The sequence below is a fragment of the Teleopsis dalmanni genome, chromosome 2, assembly GCF_002237135.1.
Source record: "Teleopsis dalmanni isolate 2A chromosome 2, ASM223713v2, whole genome shotgun sequence".
NCBI lineage: Eukaryota > Metazoa > Arthropoda > Insecta > Diptera > Diopsidae > Teleopsis > Teleopsis dalmanni.
This window is the reverse complement of record NC_051847.1, coordinates 38381354-38398194: the sequence shown is the minus strand read 5'-3', so window position 1 is coordinate 38398194 and position 16841 is coordinate 38381354. Positions and strand designations below refer to the sequence as shown.

Here is a 16841-nt window from a genome sequence, read left to right as displayed (position 1 = left end):
ACGATCTGATTTCCAAGTTAATACCGGAGCACCTTCACACCTTCACTTGAGCTCACAGACAATATCCCGTCAAGAAATGTGTTCAGGATCGCCATAAGAGTGTCAATGGCAGATAAGAATGCGCTACGATATATCGTAATGCGGTAATCTTTTCAGTCCTCTAAGCAGTTCTTTATACATGAAACCGTACATGCAACCGTAGGTATGCAGTAAACGGCACCTATATAGTTATTGGCCAGATACTCAGAGTGTACGACTCGTTCTAATATAGCCAAGTTTCTATTCAGAATCACGAAGAATGGGGAATTAAGACGGACTTCAATTTTATCCTACTTTCATTTAAACTACCTTCTATTAGAAAAGTGTAGCTGCCAAAATTCAAAATAATAAATTTAATAATTATAAATAATTAAATAATTAAATTTCTTGCAAATAAAAATTCAATTTGAAACGAACGGATTAGCCACAGTTTTATAAAGGATGTTGATTTTTTCTTTCAAGCCACAAAAACTTTTAAAAACATTTTTGGACACAAAAATTATTATTGGACTTATCAACATCAACAATCTGCTTTGCAACATAAAAATAATCAAATGAAGCAACATTTTTATGGTTTTACAAACATTTTATGTTTGGAATGGTATTGCAAACAATTACAGACTTTGCAACATGTTTATTTTTGTTCCGCAACATTTCCGACATTCTGAAACGTTGCTTACTCGCCTACTCTTAGCAACATGTTTCTATATTCAATCAACCAACAATTCTTTTATTTCCCAATCTACACAGTTTGTATCTAAATTTCTAAATAATTTAGCAAAGTTATTCCTAGCATAAAAATTATGAATATATATATATGTATATATATATTCTTTTTTTTTTGCTAAGGTAATTTTGCTTAATTATTTAATGAGTTAAATACAAATTGTGAAATAAAAGAATTGCTGGTTGATTGAATATAGAAATATGCTGCTAAGTGTTAGCGACTTAGCCACATTTTAAAATGTTGCAGCTATTGTGGAATAGTGTGAAATATATATGTATACATATTCATATCTGATTTAAATAAACATTTAAATAATATTATTACTCTATTTATTTTTGTGCTCATATTTTTTTATTTTTTTCCAATAAAAACAAATTAAATAATATAAAATATGATGCAGTATACTTTTCACAAAGTAAATTATACTATAAATAAAAAATTAAATTAATTTTAATTTGAATGTAAAAATATTTACGAAATATATAATATATAAAAATGTGTAAAAGCATCTGCAAAAAATAAAATTAGTTAACATAAAAAAACTTCTTAGATTCATCAAAATTCATATTTTGTATTTTAAATTTAATTAAAATTTTATTTAAGTTAATTACATTGTTGTAATTTAAATGAAAAGAAAATTAACTAAATTTGAACCAAAAATAATTAAAAAAAATTCTTGTCAGAAGTGGGATTCGAACCCACGCCCTCAGAGAGGACCAGAACGCTCAGTCACCTTCATATGAAGGTAAGATTTTACTCTTGAGTCTGGCGCCTTAGACCGCTCGGCCATCCTGACATATGAGAAACGTATGGCAAATGCGAAATGAAAATTAAATATTTAACAATATATTAATTAATATAATTTAATTTAATAATTATATACATATAGATTAAAAAGAAAATTTAGAATAATTTTAATTAGAATTTAATTTTAAGAACAACATCCAAATAGAAAATAAATAATTAAATATATCAATAAAAATATGTTATTATTATATTATTATTATATTATGTTATATTATATTATATATATTATATTATATTATATTAACAATTTTTTTTCACTTAAATATTTAAGAGATATTTTAAAGTTAATATAACGAAAAATAATACGTTAAATTCAATTGCTTTCGTATTAATGAAACTATAACAAAATTTGTCATTCAATTTGTTCTTAATAAATTAATTTTGCAATTAAAACACAACTGAATAAAATTCTAATATGCAATAACAAATTTACTAATTCAAAAAAAAATTTACTAGTAGTAAAAAAAATTGATTATAAAAATTAATGTCAAATAAATAAATAAATTAAATAAGAACTTTACAAGCAAAATGGCATTTGCCAACGCAATGCAAATGCCTTTATTTTAATTAACAGTACATGTTTTACAGTAATCGCTAAAAAAAATACATTAAAACCTCAGTATATAAAAATCATTCAGTATTTTTCAGAGTTCGGAATGTGGTGCACAAAATCGCACACTGCACTGTGCGAGTGGAAATTATTTTTAAAATATGCACACGCACATTTGTGGTGTTAAGAAAAAAAATGCACGCACTCAAATTTGTTGTGCGATTTTAAATTTCACATCGCACAAAGCGATGATTGTGCACACAGATTCGTGCACACACATTTGTGCTGTGTGACTGATTTTTAAAAATGTGCACAATCAGATGTGCGAGAAAATTTTATGCTCGCACCGCACTGTGCGACAAAAAATTCTCTTTGCACACGAGTGTGCTGCTCATATTACGTTTGCACAAATGTGCACAAATGTGCGACTGCACAAACGTGCACAAATGTGCGATGCACAAACGTGCACAAATGTGCGATGCACAAACGTGCACAAATGTGCGATTTTGCGCTTGCACCCAAGGGTGGAAAAAATTACAGGAACTTCACAATTTTGTTTGAAATAGAAAATATTATTTTGTTGCAAATTTTGAAAAAATTGATATTTGCGTTCGTTGGGATCGTAATTTATGTTAAAAATTGCATAAATTAACAAATATTTAAAATAATTATTTTTGTTAATTAATGTAAACTAAAAATTATAACTGTCTTAACCTTATTTGTATTTTAACTTAAAATATTAGTTTTTTGTATATTACTTTGAGCATTTTTAAATGCAAATATAGTAAGTGAACTTAAAGTATTTGTTTGGAAAGTTTTGCACCAGTTTAAAAAAAATAAAAACATATTTTAGGAAGATTTTTTTATGCCCAAAAAATATGAAAGATTAGGAAAATATTTTTTTTGAACAGGTAGCAGGTATTGGTATTGGTGTATTTGTTTAATAAATTTTGCAACAGTTTAAAAAAGATAATACGGGAGGGCCACAAATAGGTATTTTTCTTCTCCAGAAATATGTATTCACTTAGGTAGAGTATCTAACATTCATTAAAAAACGCGAAAGATTAAGAAAATATTTTCTTGAACAGGTAGCAGGATTTTAGCGCCCTTTCTACTGTGCTAAGTAAGCAGAGATATAATTTAAGTGAAAAAATTATTTCAGCAATGTTATTAATAAGATTAAATGAAAATTTATTTCAAAAAATATGTAATAAAAATTATATATTTTTTAATAAGAAATTAAAATATTAAATTATTAAATTATTTCAATAACTTTGTAAAATTTAAACTGTAATTAAAGATAAAAAATTAAGTGAAATCTAATAACAAAATTAATTTATGTTGTTGTAAAAAATATTTTTATAACCTTACTAACGAATCTTAGTGTACAACTTACTATTAAATAAAATTTTATGAAGTAGTCCAAAATTGATATATTTAATTTTTTCAAAGTACGATCCGTAGAACCGATCTTTACTTATAACATTTCGAAACAAATACTCTTTCTCTATTAAATTCATGTACCTATTGAATATAACAAAGTTTTCAAGTACATTGTGAAATTAACTTTATTCCCATATTTTAAATTAATAAACCTTAAAAAAATAAGTAATATAAGCAATAAATGTAAATCTAATAATAAATTCAAAATTAAAATATAAATACAAAATTATTTCTTCAATAAAATATTTCGCATTAAGACCAAAATTAATACAAATCAGTTTTCCGTACTATTTTGCTGCGATATTTGTCATAATATTGTGCGCTTTTAAATCATCATTTCACACAAACGTGCAGTAGACATTTCGTCTCCGCACATTTGGGTGCATTTTTATTTTCGAGCCTGCACACAAAATGTGCTTCTCGTATTCTTTTCTGCACACGTTGTGTGCGAGGGCATGTTGGCTGCCGCACACACAATGTGCTGTGCGAAATAACTTCGGCACAAACACCGAATGCGTGTGCGAGTTTTATTTCACTCCACCACACTCGTGTGAAATGTGCGTTTCGTTTGTGCACACAAGATGTGCACTTAAGATGTGCACAAAAATTTTCGCACACCACATTTGTGGTGTGAAATTTTAGAATCGCACAACATTTGTGCGTGGTGTTTTGCATTTTTGTGCACAGCACAGTGTTTTTCTGAACCCTGGTATTTTTGTGCTTTTCTTGCCATCACTGTAAAAGCTTAGCTATTTGTGTGTAAAGCTTTCGTCAGTATTGTTTTTTTACATACAGCGCCACATTGTTATTGGTCAGATGTTTATGTTATTAATATAGGTAAAGCATGGTTGTTGATAAAAAATTTGTATAATTAAATATGGCAATTTCACTTTTCTTGTCATACCTCTACATATAAATTAGTTTCATATAAATGATTTAAATGATCATTTAAATCATTTCAATCTAATTAGACTGTAAAACTACTGATATAGAACTGTTTAGTTTCTATTACTCCATGATGACAATTCCAATAACCTCCCATATGGTCTAGTGGCTAGGATATCTGGCTTTCACCCAGAAGGCCCGGGTTCGATTCCCGGTATGGGAAATTTTTTTGTTAAATATTTATTTATTTCAAAAAACAAAAATTAAAAGCAATATCAATACATAAGAAGCATATTTAAGTTAAATGCTAGTTAAGACGTATGTTTAAAACGATTATATGATTTTTATATATAGATAAGATTATCTATAAGTGATGTGAAATGTAACATTTGCATTTTATTTAACAAAGCAATTTGTAAAACAAGACACGTGGAATGGCTTTTAAATAAAACAAATGTGTTATGAATATTGAAACTGAAGTTCTTATTTTATTTCATATAACATTAATTAATTTATAATATTCATAGATAATTAAATTCAGAGCCAACGCAAATTATTGTCCTTTTTTTTTGTTAAGACACATGCAACTTTGTAAAGCTACAACTTTTCAGTTAAAAAATTTTTAAACTAAAAAAAAAAGTAGACTTTGCTTAATATTATTATATTTATATCACTTGACAATTTTAATAATTAATAGTGATTTAATTATTTTAGGCTAATTTTAAAATTCATTGCTTTCCATGAAATGTTTTTCATAAATTCATTAATCACTTGCTATAAATAATTTAATATATTTTCGGTATATATTTAAACATCCACACAACTTTTAGTTAATTTTCGTCAAACGCAATTCATATGTCAGGATGGCCGAGCGGTCTAAGGCGCCAGACTCAAGAGTAAAATCTTACCTTCGTACGAAGGTGACTGAGCGTTCTGGTCCTCTCTGAGGGCGTGGGTTCGAATCCCACTTCTGACAAGAATTTTTTTAAAAAATTTATTATGATTTATTTTTTATTTTATTTTATTTAACAAAAAATTATCTTATTTGATTATCATATAATTTTTTTTAGTAAAATTTAAAGCATAAATAACATGTTTATTTTTGTGACGTCATAATTTTTGATACTATGAAGTGTAAGAAGTTGTTTGTGTTTTTTGTTGAAAACCAATAGATGTTAAGTTCCTGATTGTATAATTTAAAAGTAATGAACATTAAATGTACCCAGGATGTTCATGTCACTATTGACACTATTGATATGGCCATACGGCCATATTTATTGCAAAAAATAGTCAAAAAGTGGACTAATCGAATGGATTATTTAATCTATAGCCGCGGCGGATATATGACGGAAATCATATTCAAAATATATATGTCATGAATATATCTATCAGATTATAATAAAAAAAATTTCACGCTAACAATATGCATTTGTTGTATTATCATTTTAAGTTCTTTTGCAGCTTAAAAAGCACCGGTTATAAGGTGGGTATCTCTAGTATCTCTGGGTAACTCTTACTTTAAAGCATATTTGTACTATGTTTGGCATATATAGAAATATTCAATATAGTTTAAGATTTAATATTGTACAATATTTTCATTTAAATATCTTCATTTCTCTTACAGATATTATGATGGTCGTAATTTAACATTTAATTTGGCATTTTCACCGTCCAATGAAATATTGAAAGACATCCTAATAGATGGAGCTAAAAAGGAGGAGGAAAATACAAAAGTAATATTAACATTTTACAATCTTCCAAAATCTCACCCCATGATTTATGGATATGAAAACGCTAATGCATTAGAAACGGCGCTTGAAAAAGATCTATATTTTGCTGGAATAGAATTTGAGGATTCATATGCCGGTATTACCGAATTACCGGATAAAATTCACTTTACATTGCGTTTTCCCAGTGAATTGCGCACGCAGCCTAATCACGCGACTTGGCAAACGGACAGTCTAGAGAATATCGTTGGCGCGTTTAGGGGTGTTACTAGATTTCCCGATGAAGATATCTATTTACATGAATTATTCTTATATATACAATGGTTTGTATCTAAAGCTGTTATGAAGCACAGTAAACAAGTTCCAAATGTAGCTATATGCAGATTTCCCGAAGCTGCAAATATAAATAATTTTACTGCAAATGGTGTATATTTAGCCCTGACTATCTATGGTGGTTACTTGCTTACTGCAGTCTATATGCAATTGGTAAGTTTCATTGTTTCAAATATTATTATAACTAAATCTATCTATATTCCATATATTAGAGTATTATACATGACGTTGAAGGTGGTACTTTAATACAAACTAAATTATTAGGCATAGATGTATGGATGCATTGGTTTGCTAAATTTGTAACGTCTTATATAATTTGCTTTGGTATCAGCCTATTTTTAGTTGTACTTTTCAAGGTAAATAAAATTGATATAAACGAGTTATATATTTTGTACATGTAATTACGATTAAACTACAGTCGCTTTCTATAATAGCTGGAAGACTCTAGTTCAATGTATGGATTATAGTAATCAACGACATAAAAGTTTCCCCTGCCGAAAAAAAGTTTAAAATATTTCTGAGGTAAGGCATGCCTATCATAAGAGGTAACTTAAATCCAGTAAGCTTAACACGATAATGTTTAAAGTATGTATATGTCATTGTAAATGAGTTTCACTTTATAGGGGTTAGAACCCACAACTTAAGGTGTCCTGATATTTAGAGGTTGGCCACTTTAATGAGAGTATTGTGGTGGCTGCCGTTAAAACCCAAACTTACACGGTTAGAATGATGTATTGATTTACTTTGTCGGATATGGGCTTCCATTTTCCATGCGAGTGCTCTCTACCAAAGATGGAACTATATGTATATGTGTAAGTATAATTAGTTCCGGTTTTGATTCCTTGGAATTTCAATGGCGACAATTACCGGCCTTAATGTGGCCTTAAGCTTCCATGGCAGGTAATCACATTAAAAAGTTATGGGCTCTGTTTAAGCAGATAATAGCATTATAGCATTGCATACGAAGTGGTACTAGAACTGAGTGGATATATTCTCACTCCTTCGCTCTTCTTTCTTGTACTTTTATAATATGATTTACTACTGATTTGTGATTTAATTTTTTGAATTATAGCGCTTTTATCTGTTTAGAAAATGGTTTTCAGCTAATGTAGTGAGCAACTGTAGCTTAATCGTGAGTGGTTATAAGGGAGGGTCCTCGAAAAACCCATTATGTTTTTCTACCAAAAATTTTTAATTGTATTTGGAATTTGAAGGGCTTTTTAATATATTAAAATGAAGAAAATTATTATTTATATATAATAATATATTATCCAAATGAAGATCCCCTTTATTAAGAGGATTAATGCTTGAGGGGATCTTCTTTTTATGCTCTTTATGTGCTTAGTCAGCTACTGATGATCATTTTAGTATTAGATTAGTATAACTAAATGGATGAAATTTTTTTAATTTTTTTATTTTATTAAATTGCAGTTTAATTACCGTTCAGACTTGGCAGTTTTAAATTATATTAATACGAAACTATTACTTACATTTTTGATGATACTGAGTGCAGCCATGTTATGTTATGCCTCGGTAACGGTGTCATTCTTTAGAACAAAAGTGCTATTTAAGCTGATCTGCATTACTATTTGGTTGCTGCCAGTTGCTCTTCTTCTTTTTAATCACAGTTTTCATAAAAATCACAACTTTTGGGTACGAATATTGCTATCACTACAACCCACATTAGCTTTACTTTATGGATGTGATTGGATTAGTGATTACGAGGAAAATTATAGCAGATGTGATTGGGATGATATATTCAATTATGCTTCAATGAATGGAAATTATACTTTTTTCTCTGTACTAATGATGATGATTATCTCTTGCATTTTTTACATTTGCTTAACATTATATTTGGAAGACTTTATAAAAAAAACCATTTGGCACCGAATACGGCACATTTATAAGACACGACTTTTCAATTGGAATAGAAATTCGATGCAGTCGCGCGCTAAAATTTTTTCCTATTTTAGTAAACCTGGGCAATTACTTACCGTTTCCCTCGATCAAGTAACTTTTAAGCCATTCAAAAATATTTCAATGGTAGCATATAAAAATGAAATAACCGTATTGCTAGGAAATAATACCAAAAGTCACATTCTCTTAGCATATATAATGGCAGGACTAGTAACGCCTTCATCCGGTAATGTTATGATATTGGATGCGGAAATAGAAACCAAATTCAAATATCTTCGCAAACATATCGGTATTTATGTTCCAGATATGTTTTCATATGAAAATTTAACTGTAAGAGAACATATCCGACTTTATAGTTACTTACGCAATTTAACCTATCATCAGGTGGACGGTGACGTGGAAAAATATATAAGCCTATTGGATTTGTCAAAGTTTGCTGATAAAAAACTATTAAAACTATCAGACGATATAAGATTAAAGGTTTTAATATCTTGCGCTATGTGTGGAAATACTTCGATTATCATATTGGCAGAACCATTCACAACGGCCAGTCCAGCTATTGTTCATGATATAATGGAATTTTTAACATCTGAAAAATATGATCGCACAATTATTGTATTTACGAAATTAAGTTATGTAGTGGAAGCAATAGGTGATCGTGCAGGTATTATTTTCAATGACAACTTAGTTTGCTACGGAGAAACTTATCATTTAAGAGACACGCTCGGATCTGGCTATAACGTGGTAAGCCATATGATAAAAACGTGGTAAGCCATACATATATAAAAAATTACTTCACTTAAGGTAAAACATATATTTTATATATTAGTTTAGTGTTTAAAAAACTTCCACGACAATTGCTACGTAACTTAAATACAGTAATTCTCTCTATAACGCGATAGATTGGTTCCGCGTTATAGGAAAACGCATTATAGGGGTATTCCCGTATACCCTGTACACACACGTGTACAGGTACGCGAAGCTAATTATGAACTGTACAAATCCCCGCGTTATATGAGAGAATACCCGAGTTATACGGGGAATTGAAATCGCGTAATAATAAAACGTGTTATAAGGGTACCCCGTTATAGGGGGGATTACTGTATAGTTATTTAAGCAGATTGATTGTATCTCAAACGTTACGAAGTGACAATGGATTTTAGTAAAATCGGACATACGGAATAACTTTTACATTAAACTACACAATATAGTTTTATTCTTCAGATATTAAGACTTTGATATTGATTACACAAAAAAGGTCTAAGTAATATCGGTATGTAGCGCAGACCAAACTTGCTCATAGTCGAGTTTATCAAAATTCGTTGTTCCAACATGACGACTACATAGCTAAGTAATTTTGTCAAAATCGGTACATGTCGATATAGTTTCGTTCTCCAGATTAGTTATATACACTATATATTTTGGTCTTTAAGGTTTGTGTTAAAATGGAGAATTTTCAAACTGACGATGTTATTCGACTTTTTAAAAAATATTTGCCTTACTCTGCTGCTGAAACTGATACACCAATAGAACTTACATATAACATACCAAATGATTATTTTCACGTTATGGCGGAATTGCTCCGAAATTTGGAGGAAAATGTTCAGCCATTAAGAATAAAAGCAGTTAAGGTATATTATGCGAGTCTGCATGAAGTGTACTTAAATGCAACTGATGAATCCCAGAAACGATATAATCTACAGCGAATGAAAAGTATCTATCCAATAGCAGAACATAGTGCAAGTAAGTTCATTCTTTGTGTACGAGTATATGGGGTGTGATCGAAATGTGATGAGATAATTGATCAAATTTTGTATCCCATATCTGGTTTATCGAGTTTAGTCTTTTTGGTGTATTTGTTGTACTGTCAGTAATGATCATGTTAACTATCAGGCAGCAGTAATTCTTTTGGGTGTATTAACCGATGTTGTTGTCATGAAATTACTTTCATGTTACCGGCTTTTGATTCCCGCGGGCTATATAACCAACAACAATATCTGGTAGTTGTGATGCGTTGTTTGTGTTTGTCATATAAGATACCTAGTAATCTGTTTGGAAATTTTTTTATGAAGCCATACGTCGGATTAAACAGTTTCTGAATTGCAACGAAGGATTTAATATAATGAAGAATTCTTTTGTCGGCATTTCTATGTCACAGCTACGAGTTCATAAGTGGTACAAATGTTCCTCGGAAGATTGAAAATTGTGGGCGGTTACATATATTCTAGCACGTCCACTGTTGATCAGAAAAGTTTTCAATGGAGTGATTGCTAAAAGGTTTGAAATATCAAACGACTTATATGATATGTACAACTTAAATGATGCGATTTATACGTGGGCATACGAATTTTGAGCATAAAATTTCTTTTTCGATCACAACTCATATAAACTAGTAAATTACTACTTGAAATATACTACTACTGATACTTACTACATCTACATAGATAAAAATTTGCGTTAATAATAAGTCTTTACAATCTTCTCCAATTTCAGTTCCCTTGAACTTCAACCAACATCATGCGGTGCAAAAGGGGAAATCAACGTTTTGCAAACAGTTTTATGCGATGTTTTACAAGAACGTTCTATACACATCCAATCATATTTGTACTCATATACTTCTAAGTGTTGTAATGATAACTTTTATGCTAATTTTATATTTTATACCGTTCAGAATGATAGAACCTTTAGTTCCTATGACTTTTAGTTTAACACAGTATCCTGAAGCTTTTATTCTACTAGAATCAAAAGATGTCACAGATGCCTCACAACTTGAATTTCTCAACTTGTACATAGATTATGTTTCATCGTTTGGGGACCGGTACCATTTTGAGATAACGGAATCATTGCCTATTCATAAATATATATTAAAATTATGTGATAAAAAATATGAAGCTGTTAAAAAGCTGTACATAGCGGGACTCACTGTACATAATGATGGTATCATTTGCTGGTTTAACGGTGATTATATACACTCAGCTCCTTTATCTCTCGGTTTGGCATTGACGGCATACCAACGGTAAGTAAAAAGCTTCCATGTAATTTTTCTGATTCAATTCTCTATATAGCGGAGTTTTAGAGAAGCTGATGGTTCAAATAAAGAAATCATTGTTACAAATTATCCACAAAAATATGAGATCGAATCTTTAGTGCAGTATTATAAGACTCGTGTTTCGCAACCAATATTAGTGCTGATTGTAATGGTTTTTGTTTGTCTTATAAGTATATCGAGTGTATCTTTCGTGACATATGAAAGAACTACATATGCCAAGTTAATACAATTCATAAATGGACTACATTTTTGGATCTACTGGGTGTCACATCTCATATGGCAACTGATTTTCTTCTTATTTATACCTATCGTCGTGGTTGCTGTTGTTATTTGCATCTTCTCCACAAAAAGTGATTACTTTTCAGATATGGGTAAATATCTTTACTAACACTAACTGATGAGAACTTACTTATACCTAAATAAACTCTCCTACAGCTGATTTGTTTGTGATTATAATATGTGTTGCAATATATATGTTGCCATTTTTATATTTTTGTACCTTTCATATCCAAGAACAACACATGGTACCTGCTTTAATAATTGCTGCGTTTATTATGGGTAAGTTCAGTTTTTTTTAATAAATTATTGAAATTTTATTGTAAAAACATATAGAAGACTTTAGAACTTCAATACAAGTGCTGGAATATATTTTAACATATACTTATAATAAAAGACATAGTACATTATTAAATATCAAGTAGGCTTTGATGTACCCTAAGACAATACTCGTTAACCTGATTTAGATAGAAAGGTCAAGTTGACTAACAAATTGAAAAGTAGAATTTTAGAACCCATCGAAAAAAAATATAAGATCCTTGATGTTACAACTTAAAAATGTTACAGATGTTAAACCCATCATATAAGCGATATCGATCTCTATCGATCTATGAAAACATCGTTAAATGAGATCTTCTTCCGCTAAATATAATATAGATAATTTGTAGAATGGAGCTACAGAAATTTTGAAACATATCTTAAACACCATTGAACAAGATTTAAGATTTCCAATTCTGATCATATGATTATCAGCTGATTTGTTCTTAAATTTTAGAGCGTATATTATATTTCCACTGCAGTTAAAAGTACTTATATTATAGCGTATTCACACTGTCTCATTTAGGCAGTTTTTCTAATTATAGTATGATTTACAATACAAAGAGGTTTCATATAAATGAGCTCATCATCAATATATCAGCTCATTAAGGCGAAAAATATCGAATGCAACCCTTAAAAATAAATTTCCCTTGTGGGAAATTATCTAAATTTGAATTATGTGTCATATGTTTTTTACGTATAATGTAAACAAACACCTGAGGTAAAGACAAAGGCACTGAACAAGTAAGTATTTAATAAAATCTTCGTTTTTATTAATTTAATATGTAATTAATATATAAAATGTATATAAATGATTTAATATATATGTGTGTGATATATTATTAAGTGAACTCATTATTATGTGAACGTCCATTCATTTATATAAATGAGCAAATGCCTAAATATAACAATGTGAATGTGCTATAAATTATCCCCATTAGCGGATTTAATGAGCAAAACTGTCTAAATGAAACAGGTGGAAACATGGTGTTAGTGCGGCTATTAAACTCACAGATCTTACAGATACAACAGATTCGTGCCTACAATATAAAAACAACTACTTTCACCAGTATTTAAAATACTATATATTATCCTTATTATTTTAAACATTTTAGGCAGTCCAACCATCTTTTACTTATAACTGACTAAATAAAATTTTAATAAATGATCCTGATATATTATTATTAACATGTTTTGTAATATTAGGTATTTTGGATATGTACTTTACTACTTTTCGAAACCATTTGTCTTTCATCCTCAGTATAGTTCCATTTTATGCAGTGCTATCTGCGATAGAAGATTATCACGTTCATAAAAAAGTGCAAGAAGCTTGCACAAATATAACTATAGAAAATTGCAATGGAACTACAAATTGTTGCTGTAAGATCTAATACTTTATCTGATTATAGTTTTAAATACCTTCATAATTATTAAATTCTACAGATTCAAAATATAGTTGGGGAACATCAGGAAGGTTAGATGAATTGGCCTTCATGCTGTTTTTCGGAGTATTTTTCTTCAATTGGGTTGTGCTCACGGACAGTGGGTTTATGAACGAAGTACTGCACTGGGTACGAGACGTGCACAGGTGAGTATAAGTGGCAACCACTTACCTAAATGAATAAGCAATAACAAACTATTTGGAAGTGAATACAACATAAATAAGGTAGCACCTGATGAATCAGTTGAGGATGAAATTACACGAGTGGACAATATGACTGATGCGGATATGCAGCAGCAGACAATCGTTGTTAATCACGTAACTAAAGTGGAGCAAGATCAAAAATTTGTTGTGAACGACGTGACATTTGCGATCGAAAAGTAAGTATTTTTTCCGAAGTTTTTATTCTTTGATCTTTTCAATTAAAAATGCTTCGCTTCTGCTCTTAGAGAAGAATCTTTCGGTGTTGTCGGTTTATATGGGTCTGGAAAAAACGCTTTATTAAATGTTATTGCAGGTGTAACCCCACCTACAGTTGGCGTTGTCCGAATCAACAATAAAAATATGAATGCGTTTTTTATAAAAGAAATTTATTCTGACATTGATTATCTGGCACGAAAGAATGCATTGTTTGAAGAGTTCACAGGTTATCAAAACTTGAAATTGCATTTCCTAATAAATGGTATTGAAAATATAAATGATGTTTGTGAAATACTACTGGGTTCATTTTATTTAACTGATGTTGCATCGACGAAAGTGAAACACTACACTACAATGAATAAATACATGTTACGTATGGCGGTAGGTTGCATTAGAAGAAAGTCTATAGTATTAATGGATAATCCTATAAGCAACACCGATCCTCCAACAACAATCATGTTATGGAGACTTATCAATATAATGCGATCGACTGGTATGACAATATTGTTGACAACTAATAGTATGACAGATTGTAATATGTGCTGCACACGATTTGCCATCTTATCTGGTGGTGAAATGAAGTTCATTGGGACCAAGGAAGAATTACTAGAAAGGAGTGAAGATGGATATATTCTTGAAATTATTATTAATAATGATCGCTCGTAAGTCTATAGCATATACATTTGTAATATATTTGTATATTACTAAGATATTACCACTGTTAGACTTAGTTTCGGTTTAGGACGTGTGCGAGTTAGGCTAAGTTGCGTTCTAAATGAGAGAAATTCTAAGTTCTGCCGATAATGTAGTGATGTGTCGATACGTGTTAATAAATAGCTAAATGTGTGCAGTGCAAAAAATCCCAAAAAATCTCCCATTTGGTTTAGCATCAACTTAGCCTAACTCGCACACGTCCTATAATCACAGTCATATGAATGTTCATGACTGTCTCTCTGACTGAACTAATTGAAATAATTTTATACCGTAGTAATAGATTACGATAGCTGGATACATAAGACTGATTTCACTGACTAAAACTGGTTATTTTCTATCCCTCTACTAGTCTATTATGTTAACTTGTAATTTTTTTGCTCCAGATCTGACGTTTCAATTATAAGTAGTGAAGAGAGTATTAAGAAAGTGGAATTAAATGATTTTATGCAGTCAAGATTTCAAAATCCAAAATTAATGTAAGTGTATTTTTAATATAATTTTTAAAAAATAAATAATAATATTTGTAATATAAAATGTAATTCTAAATATTAGATTGATATGTTTCCCACGGTTCAAGTTTTTTATACCACGTAGAAATAAACTATGGAAAACCTTCAAACTTATGGAGAAACATAAAACCGAATTGTCTATTGTCAGTTACTTCGTAACTGAGAAGGATTTTCAAACAATTTTAGTGGAATTTTCAAAATGATAAAATTTTTATTAATAATTTTTATATATTTTTAAAAAAATAAATTTTATTTAACAAAATGTAAGTAAAGAACGTCACTAGAAATTTTTACTAAATTTGTTATATCCGAGTATAGCGGTTCAAGCAAGCGTTGATAATTTAAATCTGCTTTCGATGCTATTTGAATAAGTAATTATTAATTGTAACTGACAACTCTCTCTCTCTCTCTCTCTCTCTCTCTCTCTCTCTTTCTTTCTCTTTCTCTCTCTCTCTCTCTCTCTCTCTCTACCACAAATTCGGGTTATATAAATATAATGTAAGCTAGAATGAGCTTAAAATCTGCTCTGCAAAATGCAACTCAAGACTTGTTTCTTTTTTCATCTACTATTTTAACCCCTCCACACAGATAGTTTTTCTAATACCGACAATATTTCATCTGCTTGTATTCGATCTATTACGGATTATTGGAACAGACGGTGTTTCTACAACTATTGCAAATATTACTCTTTTTGTACTCAAGGTAAGACTTGAATGTATTACTTTTTTTATTCTTAATACTGTTTGCAATACTACTTAAAAGTATTTAAAAATGTGTTTACACTATGATTAAGTCTACTTAAATATTTTCTATCTCTTTTGTGTATACCAATCAATGGGAGGATTATTTTTTTAATTAATAAATGCTCCATTGTTTCACATAAAATAAAAAATAATCTCTCGAAATAATCTCAAAAATAATAATATATATATAAAATGTACAATATATACTATTGAAATATTAACACATAATTTATAGTTAAATTGAATAAATGTTTTTTTTATTACTTAAAAAAAAATATTAATAATAAAGTAACTTTTTATAAATTACATAAATCGTTTATTACTTATATATTATATTATATATAATATAAAAAATTTATTTTTAGTAGAAAACTTTTAATATTATTAAATTCTTGGTTGAATTTTAATTTTATTTGTACTGTACACATAATTTCTTAAACATGCGGTAAAATGTTATTATTTTTAAAATAATTTCTCGATAGATAGCGCTGCAATAATATTTTATATTTGTACTGTGACATCTTGCTCATATATCCCATATGGTCTAGTGGCTAGGATATCTGGCTTTCACCCAGAAGGCCCGGGTTCGATTCCCGGTATGGGAAATTTTTTTGGTAATTTTTTATTTTTTTTTTTTGAAAATTAATTGTTTCACATTTTTGAATAAAAATTTTTTTTAAAATACAATTATGTTATATTCATGCTAGGTTTAAAAAATTTGTGGAGTTTTCGGAGAAAACCAATATTGCTTTATCACATAATTTGTATTTATAAAAAAATAAACGCTGCTCTTCGAGAACAATAAATAGGTCTATTTTGGAGTGATTGAGAGTAGAAAAGATAATTTGAGGGTATACGTTTATGACTATGATAGCGTTTCAAATTTTGTTGAAATTGGACAAATAATTACCAGATGAAGTTAAAAGTGATAAGTAAATATGAT

At 29.5% G+C, this 16841-nt stretch overlaps 1 protein-coding gene and 4 non-coding genes across 5 annotated transcripts in view; 4 read left to right on the top strand and 1 right to left on the bottom strand.

Moving 5' to 3' along the window:
* The window catches only part of LOC119674347 (ATP-binding cassette sub-family A member 17-like), a 49464-nt gene that overhangs the window by 2595 nt on the left and 30028 nt on the right, over positions 1–16841 (top strand). The window contains exons 2-15 of the mRNA XM_038085483.1: positions 6076–6664; positions 6724–6867; positions 7943–9172; positions 9862–10171; positions 10922–11444; positions 11505–11848; positions 11913–12035; positions 13278–13451; positions 13515–13659; positions 13719–13892; positions 13962–14594; positions 15030–15122; positions 15199–15353; positions 15811–15857. Of these exons, the coding sequence (XP_037941411.1) occupies positions 6076–6664; positions 6724–6867; positions 7943–9172; positions 9862–10171; positions 10922–11444; positions 11505–11848; positions 11913–12035; positions 13278–13451; positions 13515–13659; positions 13719–13892; positions 13962–14594; positions 15030–15122; positions 15199–15353; positions 15811–15857 (4684 nt within the window). The remainder of the gene's footprint in view (positions 1–6075; positions 6665–6723; positions 6868–7942; positions 9173–9861; positions 10172–10921; positions 11445–11504; positions 11849–11912; positions 12036–13277; positions 13452–13514; positions 13660–13718; positions 13893–13961; positions 14595–15029; positions 15123–15198; positions 15354–15810; positions 15858–16841) is intronic.
* Positions 1444–1562, bottom strand: Trnal-caa. The gene is made up of 2 exons: positions 1525–1562; positions 1444–1488 (listed from the first exon to the last, which is right to left on the bottom strand). It is a non-coding gene; the product is annotated as a tRNA-Leu (tRNA).
* On the top strand, positions 4603–4674 carry Trnae-uuc. Its single transcript has one exon. It is a non-coding gene; the product is annotated as a tRNA-Glu (tRNA).
* Trnal-caa lies at positions 5309–5427 on the top strand. The gene is made up of 2 exons: positions 5309–5346; positions 5383–5427. It is a non-coding gene; the product is annotated as a tRNA-Leu (tRNA).
* Trnae-uuc lies at positions 16432–16503 on the top strand. The gene has a single exon. It is a non-coding gene; the product is annotated as a tRNA-Glu (tRNA).